This window comes from Orycteropus afer, unplaced genomic scaffold (genome assembly GCF_000298275.1).
Source record: "Orycteropus afer afer isolate SDZICR_OR568_19922 unplaced genomic scaffold, OryAfe1.0 scaffold00504, whole genome shotgun sequence".
In the NCBI taxonomy this organism is placed as follows: domain Eukaryota; kingdom Metazoa; phylum Chordata; class Mammalia; order Tubulidentata; family Orycteropodidae; genus Orycteropus; species Orycteropus afer.
Genome location: NW_006922091.1, coordinates 723,963 through 741,428, shown reverse-complemented (window position 1 = coordinate 741,428; position 17,466 = coordinate 723,963). Strand labels below are relative to the sequence as shown.

General features: G+C 42.7%; 2 protein-coding genes across 2 annotated transcripts in view; one reads left to right on the top strand and one right to left on the bottom strand.

Moving 5' to 3' along the window:
- Positions 1-11,469, bottom strand: part of METTL25 (methyltransferase like 25) — a 233,140-nt gene extending 221,671 nt beyond the window's left edge. Inside the window, exon 1 of the mRNA XM_042782908.1 lies at positions 11,217-11,469. Within this exon, the coding sequence (XP_042638842.1) occupies positions 11,217-11,469 (253 nt within the window). The remainder of the gene's footprint in view (positions 1-11,216) is intronic.
- Positions 11,470-11,658: 189 nt separating this feature from the next.
- On the top strand, positions 11,659-17,228 carry CCDC59 (coiled-coil domain containing 59). Its single transcript, XM_007955477.1, has 4 exons — positions 11,659-11,812; positions 13,258-13,570; positions 14,304-14,403; positions 17,067-17,228. Exons 1-4 carry the CDS (start codon positions 11,659-11,661, stop codon positions 17,226-17,228), a joined length of 729 nt encoding a protein of 242 aa, XP_007953668.1.
- Positions 17,229-17,466: the final 238 nt, after the last annotated feature.

Below are 17,466 nucleotides of genomic sequence, written 5' to 3'. Positions count from 1 at the left end.
TGCTATCAGAGCTCCCTAACTACCACAATAGCTAAACATTTTTAGTAAGATATAAGTTTGGTCAAAGGATTCCAGTGTTCTGTGATAATGGACCTCATGTGTGGTGGTGGTTGTTGTTAGGTGCCATCAAGTCATCTCTGACTCATAGTGACCTTAAACACAGCAGAATGAAACATTGCCCAGTCCTGTGTCAGCTTCATGATCCTTGGTATACCTGAGCCCATCGTTGCAGCCACTGTGTCTATCCATCTCGTTGAGGGCCTTCCCCTTCTTCGCTGACTCTCCACTTTAACAAGCATGATATCCTTCTCCAGGAAATGGTTTCTTCTGACAACATGACCAAAGTAGTTGAGATGAAGTCTAGCCATTCTCGCTTCCAATGAGCATTTTGGCTGCACGTCTTCCAGGACAGATCTGTTAGTTCTTTTAGTAGCCCATGGTACTTTCAGCTTTCTTCACCAGCACCACAACTCAAAAGCATCAACTCTTGTTCGGTCTTCCTTATTCATTGTCCAGCTTTCACATGCACATGAGGTGACAGAAAATACCGTGGCTTGAGTTAGGTGCACCTTAGTCTTCAAGGAGACATCTCTGCTCTTCATCACTTGAAAGAGGTCCTTTGCAGCAGATCTGTCCAATGCAATATGTTATCTGATATCTTGACTGCTGCTTCCATTGGTGTTGATTGTAGAGCCAAGTAGTTCGAAATCCTTGACAACTTCAATCTTTTCTCCATCCACCATGAAGCTGTTTATTGGACTAGCTGTGAGGATTTTTGTTCTTTATATTGAGGTGTAATCCATACTGCATTGCAGACTGTAGGCTTTAATCTTTATCAGTAAGTGCTTCAAGTCATCCTCACTTTCATTAAAGTGTGTCATTTGCATATCGCAGGTTGTTAATGAGGCTTCCTCCAATCCTGATGCCACGTTCTTCTTCATATAATCCAGCTTCTTGGATTATCTGCTCAGCATACAAATTGAATAAATATGGTGAAAAGGATATAACCTTGACACACAACCTTCTTGATTTTGAACCATGCAGTACTCCCTTGTTCCGTTCAAATGACACCCTCCTGATCTATGTATAGGTTCTTCATGAGTACAATCAAGTGTCCTGGAATTCCCATTCTTCTTAATCTTATCCACAGTTTGTTATGATCCACACAACTGAATGGTTTTACATAGTCAATAAAACATAAGTAAACATCTTTCTGGTATTTGCTTTCCAGTAAGATCCATCTGACATCAGCAATGATATCCCTTGATCCATGTCCCCTTTTGAATCCAGCTTGCAATCCTGGAAGTTCTCTGTCAATATACTGCTGCAACTGTTTTTGAATTCTCTTCAGTAAGGCTTTTTTGCATGTGGTATCAATGATATTGTTTAATAATTTCCCCATTCTGTGGGATCACCTTTCTTTAGAATGGGTACAAATATGGGATCTCTTCCAGTCAGTTGGCCAGGTAGCTATCTTCCAAAAATCTGGGCATAACCAAGTGAGGGCCACCAGCAGGGCATCCGTTCGTTGAAACATCTCAGTGGGTATTCCGTCAATTCCTGGAGCCTTGTTCTTTGCCATTTCCTTCAATGCAGCTTCACCTTCTTCCTTCAGTACCGTTGAGTTTTGATCATATGCCACATCCTGAAATGGATGAATATCGACCAATTTCTTTTGGTACAGTGACTCTGTGTATTCCTTCCATCTTCTTTTGATCCTTCCTGCATCATTCAAAACTTATATACTGGAAGCAGTATGGACCTCATGTAGTGATAGCAAAAAAAGGTTATTTCTCTTTACATAAACAAAAATGAAGATTCCTCTCACACACAAGTGCACACTACAAACATTTATTATTTTAGTACCTGAGGGAGCTGATCATTTGTACAATTGAGTATTTTATAGCAAAGTAAAACAAAACAAAAAGTTTGCAGGCCAAACACATTTCAAAGGTGAAGATCAAGTGTAGATCCCATTGTTGTTGGATAGTGAGGTGCAGTGAATTACTTAATATGGGCCTTCTAATCATAGACATTATAACTCCCACCAAACAACTAGGTGGGACTATGCCAACGTGAAGTGCTTGTGGCCCACCTAGGGGATTGAACAGCTTGTTAATAATGTAAATAAGGGGCATGGTACCCTTTTGGGGGTAGGACCATGCAGATAAGATATACAGAACCCTAATGTCGGAGCTCTGGTAGCATAGTGCCTAAGGCACTTGACTGCTCACCAGCAGGCTGGCGGTTCAAACCCATCAGCCACTCCTCGGAAGGAAGGTTGGGCAATCCTACTTCCGTAGTGATACTGCCTCGGAAACCCAAGGAGGGGTCGCTATGAGTCGGGGCCGACTCGACGGCAAACAACAACAACACAACAACAATGTGGGGATTGGTCAGTTTTGCCATCTCAGCAGCCTTAAAATAATCCATTCTACAGGCAGAAGAAGAAAATCTCACTACCATCAAAAAAGAAGAGGTAAGAGTGGAGTGCATCTTTTGGACCTGAGATCCCTATGTCAAATCTCCTCAATCCAGGAGATACAGAGCTGTGACACCAGAGATGGCAAGAGACAATGAGAAACAGCAGCAGAGAAATGGTAGCAGCAGAACCAAGAGACCAGCATGAGACAGAGTGGTGGGTTTTATGGCTACAGAGCAAAAATACTGGGTCCCTTCAGGCAGAAGGCTTAATGGAAGAATGGGGTGCCTCTAGGCACTTATTGGCAAAGCTAAAAGACCTTTATAACACTTGCCCATGCAGGGCTGAGGGGCCAAAGGACAGAGAGAGACCTGCCTTCAGGCACAGCTGAGGAGAGACTATCCTGATCAAAGAACTATATCCTGAGCATTCCTGATCCTGAATTGTAGCCTGTTACTTCCTTAATAAATCCCATAATCATGAGTATTGCCTGTAACTTCAGTGTGGTCACTGTGGTCACTGCAACAAGTCGTCAAACACAGCAGAGACTGGGAGTGCCACGGAAGGGACAATTGAGGTCCTAATTGGGAAAGAGGTTGGAGGGTGGCAGCATGTGAGACTTTTGTTTCACAAGAATCAGCCTTGGGCTTTAATGTTGATCTTGATCCTCCTCCCTCCTTGTCAAGTTGGAGGTGGTCATATGTCACCCTCACACCATTTTTATGGATAGATACAAATCTGGTTATTGGGTTGTCCCAAAAGATGTTAATAGTTTATGCCTGACCTAAGAGAACAAATGTGATGCCATTCATTTATTCATTCATATATTTATTCAACTATGCTTATTAACCACATACTCTAACTAGGCATTCTTTTAGGCACTAGAGATATAGCAGTGAACAATTCTTACATTCTGGAAGGGAGAAACAGTAACAAAATATACAAAGAATATATTAGTGTCAAAAAAAATAAATGATTTTTGACAATATTTGGACTTGGTAACTTATTCCTAAATAATTCAAAGTAAAATTTCAAAGAAAATGAAAATCCTCACAACTGGACAAGTAAGCAGTATCATGATAAATGGAGAAAAGACTGAAGTTGTTGAAGAGTTCATATTACTTGTTTCCACAATCAATACCAATAGACACAGCAGCCTATATAACAGACGAATTGCACTGGGCAAATCTGCTGCAAAAGACCTCTTTCAAGTGCCGAAGAGCAAAGACATTGCTTTGAAGACTAAGGTGCATCTAAGCCAAGCCATGGTATTTCAATCACCTCTTATGTATGTGAGAGTTGGACAATGAATAAGGAAGACCAAAGAAGAGTTGATGCTTTTGAGTTGTGGCACTGGCAAAGAATATTGAAAGTACCATGGACTGCCAGAAGTACTAACAAATCTGTTCTAGAGGAAGCACAGCTGCAATGCTCTTTGGAAGCAAGAATGGCTAGACTTCATCTGACCTACTTTGGTCATGTTATCAGAACGGACCATTCCTTGGAGAAGGATATTATGCTTGGTAAAGTAGCAAGTCAGTGAAAAAGGGAAGGCTCTCAAAAGATGGATTGACACGGTGGCTGCAACAATGGGCTCAGGTATAGCAAGCATTATGAACCTGTGCAGGACTGGGAAGTGTTTAGTTCCATTGTACATAGGGTCATTATGAGTTAAAGCCGACTCAACCGCACCTAACAACAACAACAGGCTCTATACCTAGAAGAACTAGATGGTGCCCAGCTACCAATGTCAACCACTTGGAAAGGGATCAAAACTGGAAATCATGGATAGAGAGGGAGATAAATGTGGGACAAAATTCAAAAATATAAAAAAGATCAGGATTACTGGTCAGATAGAGATATCTAGACCAGATAGAGATACTGGTCAGTTTTTTGAAATCCACAAAACTATAGCCTCTAGTCACCCTTCAAGTCTGGAACTAAATTCACTCCAGTGGCATAAATCTCAGCCAAACAATCGATAGGCTTGTTAGCTAACAATTACACCATGGAAATGCACTCCTTAGAACAATCAACCATGGAAGATCGGAAGGGCAACATTTGTGCAGGGAGAAAGGTAGGCAGGCAGGAATGCACAGGAAAGAAGGGCACATGGAAAATGTAACCACAGGGAGGGAGTGGGAAGAGAGCTGTTACATTACGGGGATTGCAATCAATGTCATAAAACAAAATGTTGAATGGAAAATAAATCTTCTCTGTAAAATTTCACCCAAATCACAATAGAAAGTTAAAATAATAATTAATAGAGTAGGTTTTTATCATGGTGATGAAGAACTCAGGCTCCAATATTCACCTTTGAATATTCCATTACAAACTGTGCCCCTGGCAAATTAACCCTCAAGTCCTAGTTTCACAAACTGTGGATAACAGACCACGTCTATGGTGAAATGAGTGGCATTTTGCCTTGGTTCTTTGGAAAAAACAGCTTGAGAGATTTATTTCCTCCCTAAATCCTAAGGTATTACTTTTGCCATACTTTTCTACCCCAGAGGTTTTGTTACTTTTGTCCAGGCTGACTGACACTTCTGGGTAAGTTGCAGTTGTAGACTGTAACCTTGCCTGTGATTGGTCCGGGATTGGTCAATATACTATACAAATTAGTGACTACAGACTATGCAAATGAAGTGACTATGGTCCACTGAGATTGATTAGTCGGTGGCCCTGGAAATTGACAGAGTTTGCTTACATAAGCACCTATCTTGGGCTGGATTCTCTAGAAAAGCAAAACCAGTGAAGCTTATTTGTAAATATAGGGAAAAAATTATCTCAAGCAAACAGATCACAAAGTTATAGATGCTGGCAGGTCTGAAGTCCATGAATCAAATATCAAGTTGGAGGTTTCTCCTGACTCCCACAGCTGCAGGGGCTGATGAACCCAAGATTGGCTACTGGCTTTGGAGGATGATGAATCCAGGATCAGCAGGTAAAATGGCAGATTGTTAGCTCATTGGCTGCTAAGTCAACAATCCCAAGACTGACAGGAAATATGGCAGGCCACTGGTTCAAGTCCAGATGATGAAGAGCCAGATGCAGGATCCCAAGCAAAAAGCCAACCTCTCCCAGAGTTTTTTCATATACATTGGCGGCAGGCCACATCCTGAAGCGTACCCCCCTTCAACTGACTGACTGCTCATAGCAGTCATGGAGGTGATTACATTACATCAGATTTCTTCACGGGTGCTAACTACATCATAAGGAGCTCTGGTAGCATAGTGGCTAAAGCACTTGACTGCTAACCAGAAGGCTGGCGGTTCAAACCCACCAGCCACTTCTTGGAAGGAAGGTTGGGCAATCCTACTTCCGTAGTGATACTGCCTCGGAAACCCAAGGAGGGGTCGCTATGAGCTGGGGCCGACTCGACGGCACATCACAACAACAACAACTACATCATAACTGCTAATCCACTTAGAATCATGGTTCAGCCAAGTTGACACAACCTTAACCATCACTACAGCCAACTTCAGAGTGGTTTCAGAAAGGAGAAAAGGCAAGGGAGGCAAGAAGAGAGAAGCATCAAGAAAGAGGAAGTGAGGAACCTTCTAAAAGAGTTCAGTAGACTGTAACACTGAGGACAGCAAGAGGGCTAGATGGGCCCTTGCAGCAGAGGCAGCAGCAACAGGCCTGGAAAGGGTCCTACAGCACAGCCAGAGATGACAGACCTGGAAGCAGAGCAACTGCAGCACAGCCAACAGTGACAGCAGAAACTTGTTGCTAGAAATGCAGCTAAGAGAGCTGAGGAAGACGCTACGCTAGCAGTGAGCTGGGTCAGTTAGCAGTGGAGAGGCCAACAGTAGGATGGCCAAAGGCAGAGAAGCCTGCATGGCTCAGAGGGAGCATGCATGGCCAATAAGAGGCCTGTCCTGAAGGGGCTGTAAGGAGGGCTGTAAGGCTGAGAAGGGCTACACATGGCCAAAAGGAGGCATCTCTTGAGGGGGCCAAGAGGAGGTCCATCCTGAGAGGGCTGAGAGGAGACCAGCATGGCTGACAGGGGTTTTGCATGGCAGAAAGAAGGCCCTGCTTGCTCACATGCCCAAGAAGAGCTGAGAAAACTGTCCTGCACTGAAGCAAGGCAGGATGTGCTCTCTACTTTGGGGGAGACTTCCAGACTTTGCCTACATGTTTCTTGATCCTGAGTTGTACCCTGTTAATTAATTAATAAACCACTTAATTCAAAACATGGTCTGTGAGTCCTGTGTGGTCACTGCAATGAATCACTGAATCCAGTAAAGAAGTAGAGAGTGCCATGGGAAGGACGGCTGCTGGGGTAAGAAACGTTGAAAAAGTTGGAGAGTGGAGGCATGTCTGACCACTAACTCACAGGAAGCAGTTTTGAGCTGATCCTAGTTCTCAACCCTAAGGATTCTAAATCAGTTTTGATGTTGTTATTTCTATGTTACACCACCTACTGATGTAAAGATGAAAAGAGAAAGTATGTATAAAAACACTTAGCACAGTACCTGGATCACATTATTATTATATATATGGTGAACTATTTTCTCATTTTATGAAGACCATAAGAAAGCCCTGAGCCTAAGGCATTTGACTGCTAACCAGAAGGCTGGCAGTTCAAAGCCACCAGCCACTCCTCGGAAAGAAGATTGGGCAATCTAGTTCCATAAAGATACCACCCCAGAAACCCAAGGCGGGGTTGCTATGGGTTGGAAACAACTTGACAGCAGTGCATTTGGTATTTTTTTTTCCTTTTTTTTTGTCATACTTAAAGGTAGCGTATGTTTGTTTATATGGTCAACTACTACTAATTATTAATTAATTCATTAAACCCATTAGCAATTAACACATGCCATGGATTTTACTCCCACTCTCCAATGATACTGAGCCAATTCCAACTCAAAGCAAGCCTGCAGTAGAGTGAATTACTTGGTTGTTGTTGTTGTTGTTGTTTGCCGTCGAGTCGGCCCCGACTCATAGCGACCCCTCCTTGGGTTTCCGAGGCAGTATCACTACGGAAGTAGGATTGCCCAACCTTCCTTCTGAGGAGTGGCTGGTGGGTTTGAACCGCCAGCCTTCAGGTGAGCAGTCAAGTGCCTTAGGCACTATGCTACCCGAGTGGCTTTTAATTCCCACCAGATTACTAAGGTGGGGCCATGCAAATAAGATGTGTAGAACTCTGATGTTGGATCGGTTAATGTTGTCACTCTGCCAACTTAAAATGAGCCATCCTAGAGCTCTGGTAGCCTAGTGCCTAAGGCATTTGACTGCTAACCAGAAGGCTGGTGGTTTAAACCCCCCAGCTACTCCTCAGAAGGAAGACTGGGTGATCTACTTCCATAGTAATACTGCCTTGGAAACCCAAGGAGGGGACACTATGAGTCAGATCTGACTCGACAGCAGTGAGTTTGGTTTTTTGGTTTAGAAGCAGAGAGGGGATCTCACTACCATCAAGAGAGAAGAGCTGGAGGTGAAGTAGAGCACATCCTTGGACCCGAGATCCCTGCACTGGATGCCACTGAGAGAGACCCCCCCGGCAGAGAAAGAAACCCTGGCAGAGAGATGGTGGCAGAGGAACAAAGAGGCATGACACAGAGTGGCAAGCTTACCTGGCCCATGGAGTGAGAAAGCTGAGTGCCTTTGAACAGGAGGCTTACAAACAGAGTGGGGTACACCTAGGTGTACCTATTGGCAGAACTAAAAGAGTTTTGTAACACACTTGCCCAAGCAGGGCAGAGGCCAGGCTCAGAGGTCAAGGGCCTGAGAGGCATGTCTTAAGGCACAGCAGAGGGGAGACTGTCCTGATCAAAGAACTGTATCCTAAGTACATTCCTGAACCTGAATTATAGCCTGTTACTTTCCTAATAAACCCCATAAAGGTGAGTATTGTCTGTTAGTTCTGTGTGGCCCCTGTAATGAATTATCGAACCCAGCAGAGAAGTAGTGAGTACCATGGGAGGGATGATTGGTGTCAGAATTGGTAAAAGGCTGCAGGGTGGTGGCATGTCTGGCCTCATAGGAAAAAGCCTTGGGCTGCTGATGGTGATTCTGTCTTCCTCTTGTGAAGTTAGAGGAGGTCAGAAGATGCCTCCTCCTAGTCATCTTTGCAAAGCCTAAGAGACAGAGTAGAAGTGTCCTATAGGGTTTTCAAGGCTGTAAGTGTTTATGGAAGCAGACTGCTTTATCTTTCTCCCGTGGAGAGGGTTGTAGATTTGAATCACTGACCTTCTGATTGTTGTTGTTGTTGTTATGTGCCGTCGAGTCGGCCCCGACTCATAGCGACCCCTCCTTGGGTGTCGGAGGCAGTATCACTACGGAAGTAGGATTGCCCAACCTTCCTTCCGAGGAGTGGCTGGTGGGTTTGAACCACCAGCCGTCTGGTTAGCAGGCAAGTGTGTTAGCCACTATGCTACCAGAGCTCCCGACCTTCTGATTAGCAGCCCCAGAACTCCTCATGAATTTTAATAGGTGCTGGGAATACAGGTAGTCCAAGGCTTATGATGAGTTTCCATTCCGACAACTCCATTGTAAGTCAGCTCTGACATAAATTGAAAACCTCATGTTTTTTAGTTTTCATTATTACTGCCATTTATTATCAGTATCTTTATAAATCTGATCTTTATTTATTTGTCGTTGGGGGTTGGAGACATCACATCTGAGAGTAACATCCACAAATTATGTGCTATAACACTGTATGTAGTACACGTTGCTAACGATATGATGTACAAAAAAAAAGGATGGTTGTAAGTGCAGTTCATTGTAACCTGAATAAGTCGTAAGTCAGGGACTATCTGTACAGCACTTGACCCTGCTGTTGTGGAGTTTAAGTTGTCATGTTATCATACCCCTGATTTATGAGAGCAAATTAAAGAGTTCCATAACTTCTTAACAATAAACAATGGCTTTAAATCAACCAATAGTTACTAAGTGCCATTATACACAGCCTCTATAGTGGATGAGCAATGCCCTCAGACAATTATCAATGAATAAAGTTCACCAGCAAGGGCAAGGCTAGAAAGGTAGGGTTGCAAGCTAGGAGAAATTCCAGAGGCCCACTGGTGTTCTTTCATGAGTTTACTTCCAAAATATAGCCACCTTATCGAATCTAAGTTTCTTGAGAACAGGAAAGGCCAGAGCCTACAAAAATTCATGGCACATAATTTCCTGTTCCTGTTCCTGAGAAGTTGATCTCAACTTACAACAATCCTGTAGGAAAGAGTACAGCTGCCATAGGGTTACCAAGGCTGTGATCTCACAGAAGCAGATTGCCACATCTTTCTCGTATGGAGTGGCTGGTAGTTTCAAATCACTGACCTTTCTGGTTAGCAGCTGAGTACTTAACCACTATTCCACCAGGGCTCCTTCCATGGCACATAAGTAGTTGTTAAATTAATTAGTAAATATTCCTTATCTTCATTCCTAGTCTAATACATAATCTTCTCCTGTACTACTAAATCATTTCCTAACTAGCTTCCCAGCTAATGTTTTGCTCCATTATTCTATTCAAATAAAGAAGTTATCTTTTTTAAAAATGTAAATTAGATTATGGCACGTAAAAATTTGATGCTGCAAAAGACCTCTTTAAACTGTTAAAAAAGCAAAGATGTCACTTTGAGGAGTAAGGTGCGCATGACTCAAGCCATGGTCTTTTCAATTGCCTCATATGTGCACGAACGCTGAACCATGAATAAAGAAGATCAAAGAATTGATGCCTTCGAATTGTGGTGTTGGCAAAGATTATTAAATACACCAAGGATTACCAGAAGAATGAACAAATCTGTCCTGGAAGAAGTACAGCCAGAATGCTCCTTAGACGCAAGGATGTCCAGGCTTCTCACATAATTTGGACATGTTATCAGGAGGGACCAGTCCCTGAAGGACATCATGCTTGGTAAAGTAGAAGGTCAGTGGAAAAGAGGGAGACCCTCAAAGAGATGGACGGACACAGTGGCTTCAACAGTGGGCTGAATTACAGCAGCGCTTGTGAGGATGGGGCAGGACTCAGCAGTGTGTCCTTCTGCTACACACAGAGTCACCACGGGTTTGCAACTTACTCAACGGCACACCACCGACAAATTAGATTAGGTAACTTTCTTGCCTAAATGACTTCAGCTGTTTTCCATCACTCTTAAGATCCAAACATCTTTCAAGGCTTGAAGGGTCTGCAGGATCCAGCCAGTGCCTACCTCCATGACTACACATGGTATCTCTCACTCGTTTCACTCTCACTTCCTTCCTGAACTGCAATCAGCCCTGTTCCTTTGCACCTGAGGGCCTCAGCTGTTTCCCAGGCATGAAATTCTTTCCTGTGACTCACTGCAGACTGGAGTTTAAGACGCGTGCCTTCGAGCTGCTTCGTGACACACTATCACTTTATACTGTTTTGTTTTCTTTTGGGCCATGATCACCGTCTGAAATTATCTTGTTTATTTGTTTAACTGTTGATTATCTTCTGCCTTGTGTCCAGCTAAAATCTATAACCTCTGTGACAGCACTGCTCTCCTTGTTGCCCTCTAGGCAAAACATGACTGAATTATTAAATGAATGCACCTCCCTACCCTGTACCTTTTTAATTTCTGGAAATACAAAAGCACCCCGGGGAAAAGGGCAGAAGAGTGCCCCAGTCGCACTAGACCCGAACATTTCAAGTCACTTCTCCACAAACGTGATTCCTCCAGCTACCACCAGGGGGCGCGCCCACCGGCCAGGCCTCCTCCCTCCCAGCCTCACACCTAATCCCACTCCGCTTCCACTAGGGGACGCGCCTCGCAGGACGGAATCTTCTTCTCTGCCGCCATGCCCGCTTTCCCACCAGGCCGCTCACCTGATTCCCGCTCTGCTTCCATAAAGGGGCACGCCTTGCCGGACGAAGGCTCCGCCGCCGACCTCCTCAGAGCAGCCAGCACTGTCTCCGGGGGCAAGGCAACCAGCTGGTCCCACAGAGATTCCGTGTAGAAGTCTACAGTATGTGCATTGGAAATGTGCAAGGCATCCTTCAAGAATCGCAGCAGTCCCTGCAATTTGGCAAGCAACATGGGCAAGTTCAGGGTCTCCGGGAGTGGGCAAGAAGCCGCCATGACACTTACCCTCCTGGGCTGTAGGTGGCGCAAACGCGGCTGTGAGCAAGGGCTCTGTACAATGTGGTACAGGCCCGATAAATCGAGCTCCGAGCGAGACTGTACCTGGGCGATTGATTGCTTCGGCTTGGTGACGTATTTTGGCGGCGTCAGTTGTGGTTTCCTGCTGTGGAGGAGGTGTGGTTGGCCATGGCGTCAGTGAAACTGGCAGCAATCCGGCACGCGGGGAGTTTTGGGGAGCGTGGCGAAGGGGTTTCTCCGGTCGAATTCAAGAACAAGAATGTGAAACAGAGGAGATGGCGGATTAATCATCCGAAGGCCTTTGTGGGGAGTGTCCGTGAAGGTAAGGAAGAAGGCAGTCTTTTGAAAGTACTCAGGCCTATGAGGTTGCCCGACGTGCGACCCGCTGAAGCAAGGAAGAAGGGTTTAGGACGAAGACCTGATCCTAACTGGGGCAGAGAAATCCATTTGTAAGCCCAGTGAAGTTGTGAGCTTGTCTGAGCTCTACATGGGAAGACGGGCAGTATTGCTAACTTTAAACGTCTTTTTGGAGTTGACTTTATTCTTGATTTTCCTCTACATTTTCCTAGTGAAACCGTAGTCATAGAGCGTCTCCGGGTCCACTTGGGTATGTATTATGCAAATCTGATTCATGGATATATTACAGTACATGATAGAGGGTTGTTGTCGTGTGGCCTCTGGATTCCGACTCATGGTGGGTGACCCAGTGTGTGCAGAGTAGAACTGCTCCATAGGGTTTTCAGAGCTGTGACTTTTCTGAAATAGATCGCCAAGCCTGTCTTCCAGGCACCTTGGGCGAGGTGGGGGGGGGGGAGAGCTCTAGTGGCATAGTGCCTAAGGCAATTGACTGCTAACCAGAAGGCTGGCGCCTCGGAAACCCAAGGAGGGGTCGGTGTGAGTCGGATCCACCTACATGGCAGTGCGTTAGGGGCGGGAGGGGGACACCTACCAGTTAGCATACTGGCTCAAATTCCTCTGGTTACAAGTAGCCAGGCAGCGCTCCAGTTATCTCTTTATTTTTTTATTTCCTTTGCTCTAGTGGCTCCTTAGGAGCTCTGGTATCCCAGTGGTCAAGGCATTTGGCTGCTAACCAGTAGGACCGCAATTCGAACCCTCCAGCTGCCCCGCGGGATAAAGATGAGGCATTCTTCTGTCCTAAAGACTCAGAGTCTTGGAAACCTAATGGAGCATACCTGCTCTGCTCTATAGCATGGCTATAGGTGTGAATTGACTTTATGGCAATGAGTGGTTTTAGTCTCTTTTTGTCTTGTTACCTCCAAGTTACCTCAAATCGCTTTTGGAATGTATGGAATATTAAATAAAATAAGTTCAGTGTTCTGATAGTTGCTAACTGTTCAGAAAGTTTCCTTTTTTAAAAAAAGGTTTTGTGGGGAAGTATTTTCAGAAATAAGTTTCTCTGGGATGAAAGAATATTTGTGTATGTTTTTTTCCATTTTAAATATTTATTGAAGACCTACAGTAAGTATTTTAGAGGAATTAAATTATTTTGATTTGTGAATACAGAGTGAATATCTAGGATTGATCAGTTTTCCTTTTTTGAGACTCTAAGTTGAGTGTCTGTTTAACTAGTGTTAGCTGGGTCTTTTTGCAGTGTTAACATTGATCAATGTTGATCAGCATCGATCACCTTGATTTTGTTTCCAGAAATAACCTTTTAAAGCACACAGAAAAAATGAACAGCTACATTTTTCATGCAACTGATCATGTTCTGTGCAAGTAATTGATGACTGACGTTTTCCAATGTAGGACAGGGCTTTGCGCTTCGAAGAAAGCTGAAGATTCAGCACAGTTACAAGAAATTGCTAAGGAAGGAAAAAAAGGCTCAAGCTTCACAAGAATCCCAATTCACAGATCGATACCCAGATCATCTGAAACATCTCTATTTGGCTGAAGAGGAAAGGCTCAGGAAGCAACTTAGAAAAGTTTGTCACCCTTTGCCAGAAGAACAGGTTGACCAGGCTTTGCCAGAAGAGCAATGCAGCATTGACCATACTTTGTCTGAAGAACAATGTAGCATTAAACACCCTTTGCCAGAAGAACGATGTAACAAAACAGTAAGGTTTGTTTTCCTTTTTTGAAATCCTTTATTTTTTAACTATAAGTAGCATTTTATTAGAGGAGCCCTGGTAGCACAGTGATTAAAGCACTCAGCTGCTAACCTAGAGGTCGGTGGTTCAAACCCACCAGCTGCTTTCTGGGTGAAAGTTGTCGCATTCTCCTTCTGAAATTTTTTACAGTCTAGGAAACTCAAAAGGAAGGTTGGGCAGTCTACTTCTGTAGAGATAAAACTAAACTCACTGCCATCCAGTCGGACCCAACTCATAGCGACCCCCCCTTGGGTTTCTGAGGTAGTATCACTACACAAGTAGATTGCCCAACCTTCCTTCTGAGGAGTGGCTGGTGGGTTTAAACTGCCAGCCTTCTGGTTAGCAGTCAAATGTGGCAGAGAAGAACTGCCCCCATAAGGTTTACGTGGCTGTAATTTGCATGGAAGCAGATCACTAGATCTGTCTTGTACAGAGTAGCTGGATAGGTTTGAACTACCACCTTTAGGTTTGTAGCTGAGCCCTTAACTGTTGCATCACCAGAGCTCCTTATGACTATCTTTTAAAAATAGTATTACTTGGACATTTTACTAATGAAATAGTATCCCATCTGTCTCCTTCATCCTTCCCCCCACCCCCCAGCCAATTTGTACTTTACACATACTGTATTTGTCGTAAGTGCATCATATTTTCAGGTATGTTGCTTTTAGTCCTTGTGACCTATTTGTGTTTGTTTATCTTATAAAGCTCCTTTGCAACTCAAAAGAAAAATAAAAAGAAAACGTCCAATCAAAAGGCACAAGAAGAATATGCACACGTACAGGCCAAGCGTGCTGCAAAGAAACAGGTAAGTTCTGTTTTTCAATATTTAGCTCTATTCCTATTGTGGTTTCCTAGTGCCATCTGACAGAATATACCACAAATGGGATGGCCTTAACAAACAAGAGTTTATTCTCTCATAGTTTGGAGGCTTTAAGGTCAACTTCAAAGTGCCAGGCTCTAGGGGCTGTGTGAGGGCCCCTTGACCTTGGGCTTCAGCTCTGCCTCTTGCTCCCAGCCCACTGAAGCTAGAGGCATATCTTCACTCAGGCAGCTACTGGCTGCTGAGGCTAACAAGCCCAAGGTCGACAAGTAAAATGGCACAGTACTGATGTTACCAAACTACATGGCAGGCCATTAATTCATGTCCATTTTAAGTCCCAGGGTTGGCAGAGCATGGCAGACTGCTGAACAATGACATGGCTACATGCAGGGTCTAAGCATGCCATAAGCTGGAGACTATCCCCAAGGCTTCTCCTTAAATACAGGAAGCAGACTACATCCCAAAGGCAGCTATTCAACTGCTTGTGGTAGATCCCACTGTGGAGTTGATTGCCAGTCTCATCATGGGGAATAACTACCACCAGCTGCCAAGCCACTCAACCAGGCCCAACCAAGTTGACATTCAAATTTAACTACCACAATTCCCTTATTTAAGTGTATATGTAAACTGTATTTAAAAGTGTTGTGTGCATAGTATGCCTTCAGTAAATATTAGGTGACTGAATGAATGGTCTGAGCAGAGTTGATTTTCAGTAGTCAGATTCTTTGATTGTTTATATTATCTCATAGGTGATACTAGTAGGTCAAGAATAGAATTAACTTGTAGGTTAATTGGAGCATCTGGTAGGGTGTTTCTCAGAATATGGTCTAGGAACCTGCACTTTTAACAAGTACCTCATGAGATTCTTAGGTACAATAAATAATGCTTGAAAACCACTGAACTAAGACAAATATAGACAATGTTCATTGAAATAAGCCAGCCACAGGAGAGGTGGTAAAATGTTTAAAAGCATTTCTTTACTATAAAGAGTTATTAGTCTTGCTTATTGGAAAGCTTGCTAGTTTAACTTAATCAAAAAAGTTCTTAACTCTTCGTTATCATTCAGAAACCCAAGTTTGTAATAAGCTTTTTCAAATTTGTAGAGCAAAATGATCATCTTGTTGACATAGTGGATAATTCTTGTTTTCCATAGTGAAGTTTTCTTGATCCTGTTACTTCAAAAGGCTCGCACATCCATCAAAAATATCCTAAAGATAGTATTGATACCGTTTCCTTTTTTTTTCCCTCTGGAATTTATGTAATTAAGAAATTTGAAAGTTTAACATCTCACATTTTTATAGGTGTTCTGAAACTGCTGGTAGAGTAGGATCAAGTAGAAACATTTCTCCATGGAAGTGCTGCATCTTTGCTGCATAGCTTGTTATCTTATGCGTTCATCTAACCATCGGAATTCGTATATACCACACGAATCCACCTTTGGAAATAGTGTACCAGATGAAGTACAATAAGGACCATTATGCTATGAAACATTTAGTAAATACCCTTTCAAATTTTACTTTACATAGGTAGACCTAATATTCACTGTAATCATGAAAATTGACATTTTCTTAAAACTTACAGATTCTAAATGTTACTATAAAAGTCAGAACCATTGCCAATGAAAAATCAAATTGTTAACGACCTTAATAAAATACAAACCAAAACCAAACTCACTGCCGTTGACTCGTATCCGACTCATAACAACCCCTCCTTGGGTTTGTGAAGCAGTATCGCTACGGAAGTAGATTGCCCAATCTTTCGAGGAGTGGCTGGTGGGTTTGGACCACCAGCCTTCTGGTTATCAGATAAATACCTTAGGCACTACGCCACCAGAGCTTCTTTCATTAAATAAGAACCCATAGTTATAAGAATATTGAATTTTTCTTTTTTTGGCTTTGCTTAGAGAAACTCATAGGTATAAACTAGACTTCACATACCTAAACACAAATAAGGTCTAGATCTTTATTGACACATTAAAACAAATAACTTCTATACCACATGAGAATATAATTTTAAGTGATATGGCATAGCATAATGAGAAGTTGTAAAGACTTTGAATTCAAGATACAGATATGAGATTCACCTCTACCAGTAATCTGGGACCTTGCACAAATCACTTTTGTATCACACAGACAGGATAATAATCTCTGTCATGTAAGTTTTAAAAGAATGGAATGTGCCATGATGTGAAAGTATTCATAATGACCCCTCCTCGGGTTTCCAAGGCAGTATCTCTATGGAAGTAGATTTGGAGAAGTGGCTAGTGAGTTTGAACCACCAGCCTTCGGGTTAGCAGTCAAATGCCTTACACACTACACCACCAAATTTCCTAGTGCCAATCTACAAAATTATAAAATAGACAACTGAAGAAGAAACAAGATGCGATAAATAAAATTTAATAGTGAAGTCATTACTTCAATATAAGCCTTCTCCTATTATTCACATACCAATAATTAAAACTTTTATTATTTCATGTCATAAAGTATGAAGGCAAAGAGGATATATTACTTCAATTGTGGTAAACAGTGCATATTTTTGCAAAATATAAGAGGCAAACCTTAAAGAATTCGCATGGTGGTAAGTATTTTAAAATAATTTCTGAACTGTATCAGCTGTTACTAATGAAAATGACATGTTAATAATTTCAGGAATTTGAGAGGCGAAAACAAGAACGAGAAGAAGCTCAGAGGCTCTACAGAAAGAAAAAGATGGAAGTGTTCAAAATACTGAGCAAAAAGACTAAAAAAGGCCAGCCAAATTTGAATTTGCAAATGGAATATCTTCTTCAAAAAATACAAGAAAAAAATTAAATCAGACATTTATTTGCCTCTGAAGGAACTGAAGCCTGAAGAACTGAAGGAACCATGTTTTATTTGGAATAGGCTCAAATATGTATTACTTAGTACCATATGAAGTTTGTATGAAACGTGTTAAAAACAGGAGCAGAGCTTTCAGGGAAGTATTTTATTGAAATGCTTCAGTTTAGTAATCAGCTATTATGGTTTTAAAATTTATTTTAACAATGGAGGCAAATAGTCCCCTTGAACT

Bases quoted from the DNA above. Each gene is read 5' to 3' on its own strand.
- CCDC59 (XM_007955477.1), top strand. From the start codon at position 11,659: ATGGCGTCAGTGAAACTGGCAGCAATCCGGCACGCGGGGAGTTTTGGG. The intron at 13,571-14,303 runs GTTTGTTTTCCT...TATCTTATAAAG, and splicing joins CGATGTAACAAAACAGTAAG to CTCCTTTGCAACTCAAAAGA. The intron at 14,404-17,066 runs GTAAGTTCTGTT...TAATAATTTCAG, and splicing joins AGCGTGCTGCAAAGAAACAG to GAATTTGAGAGGCGAAAACA.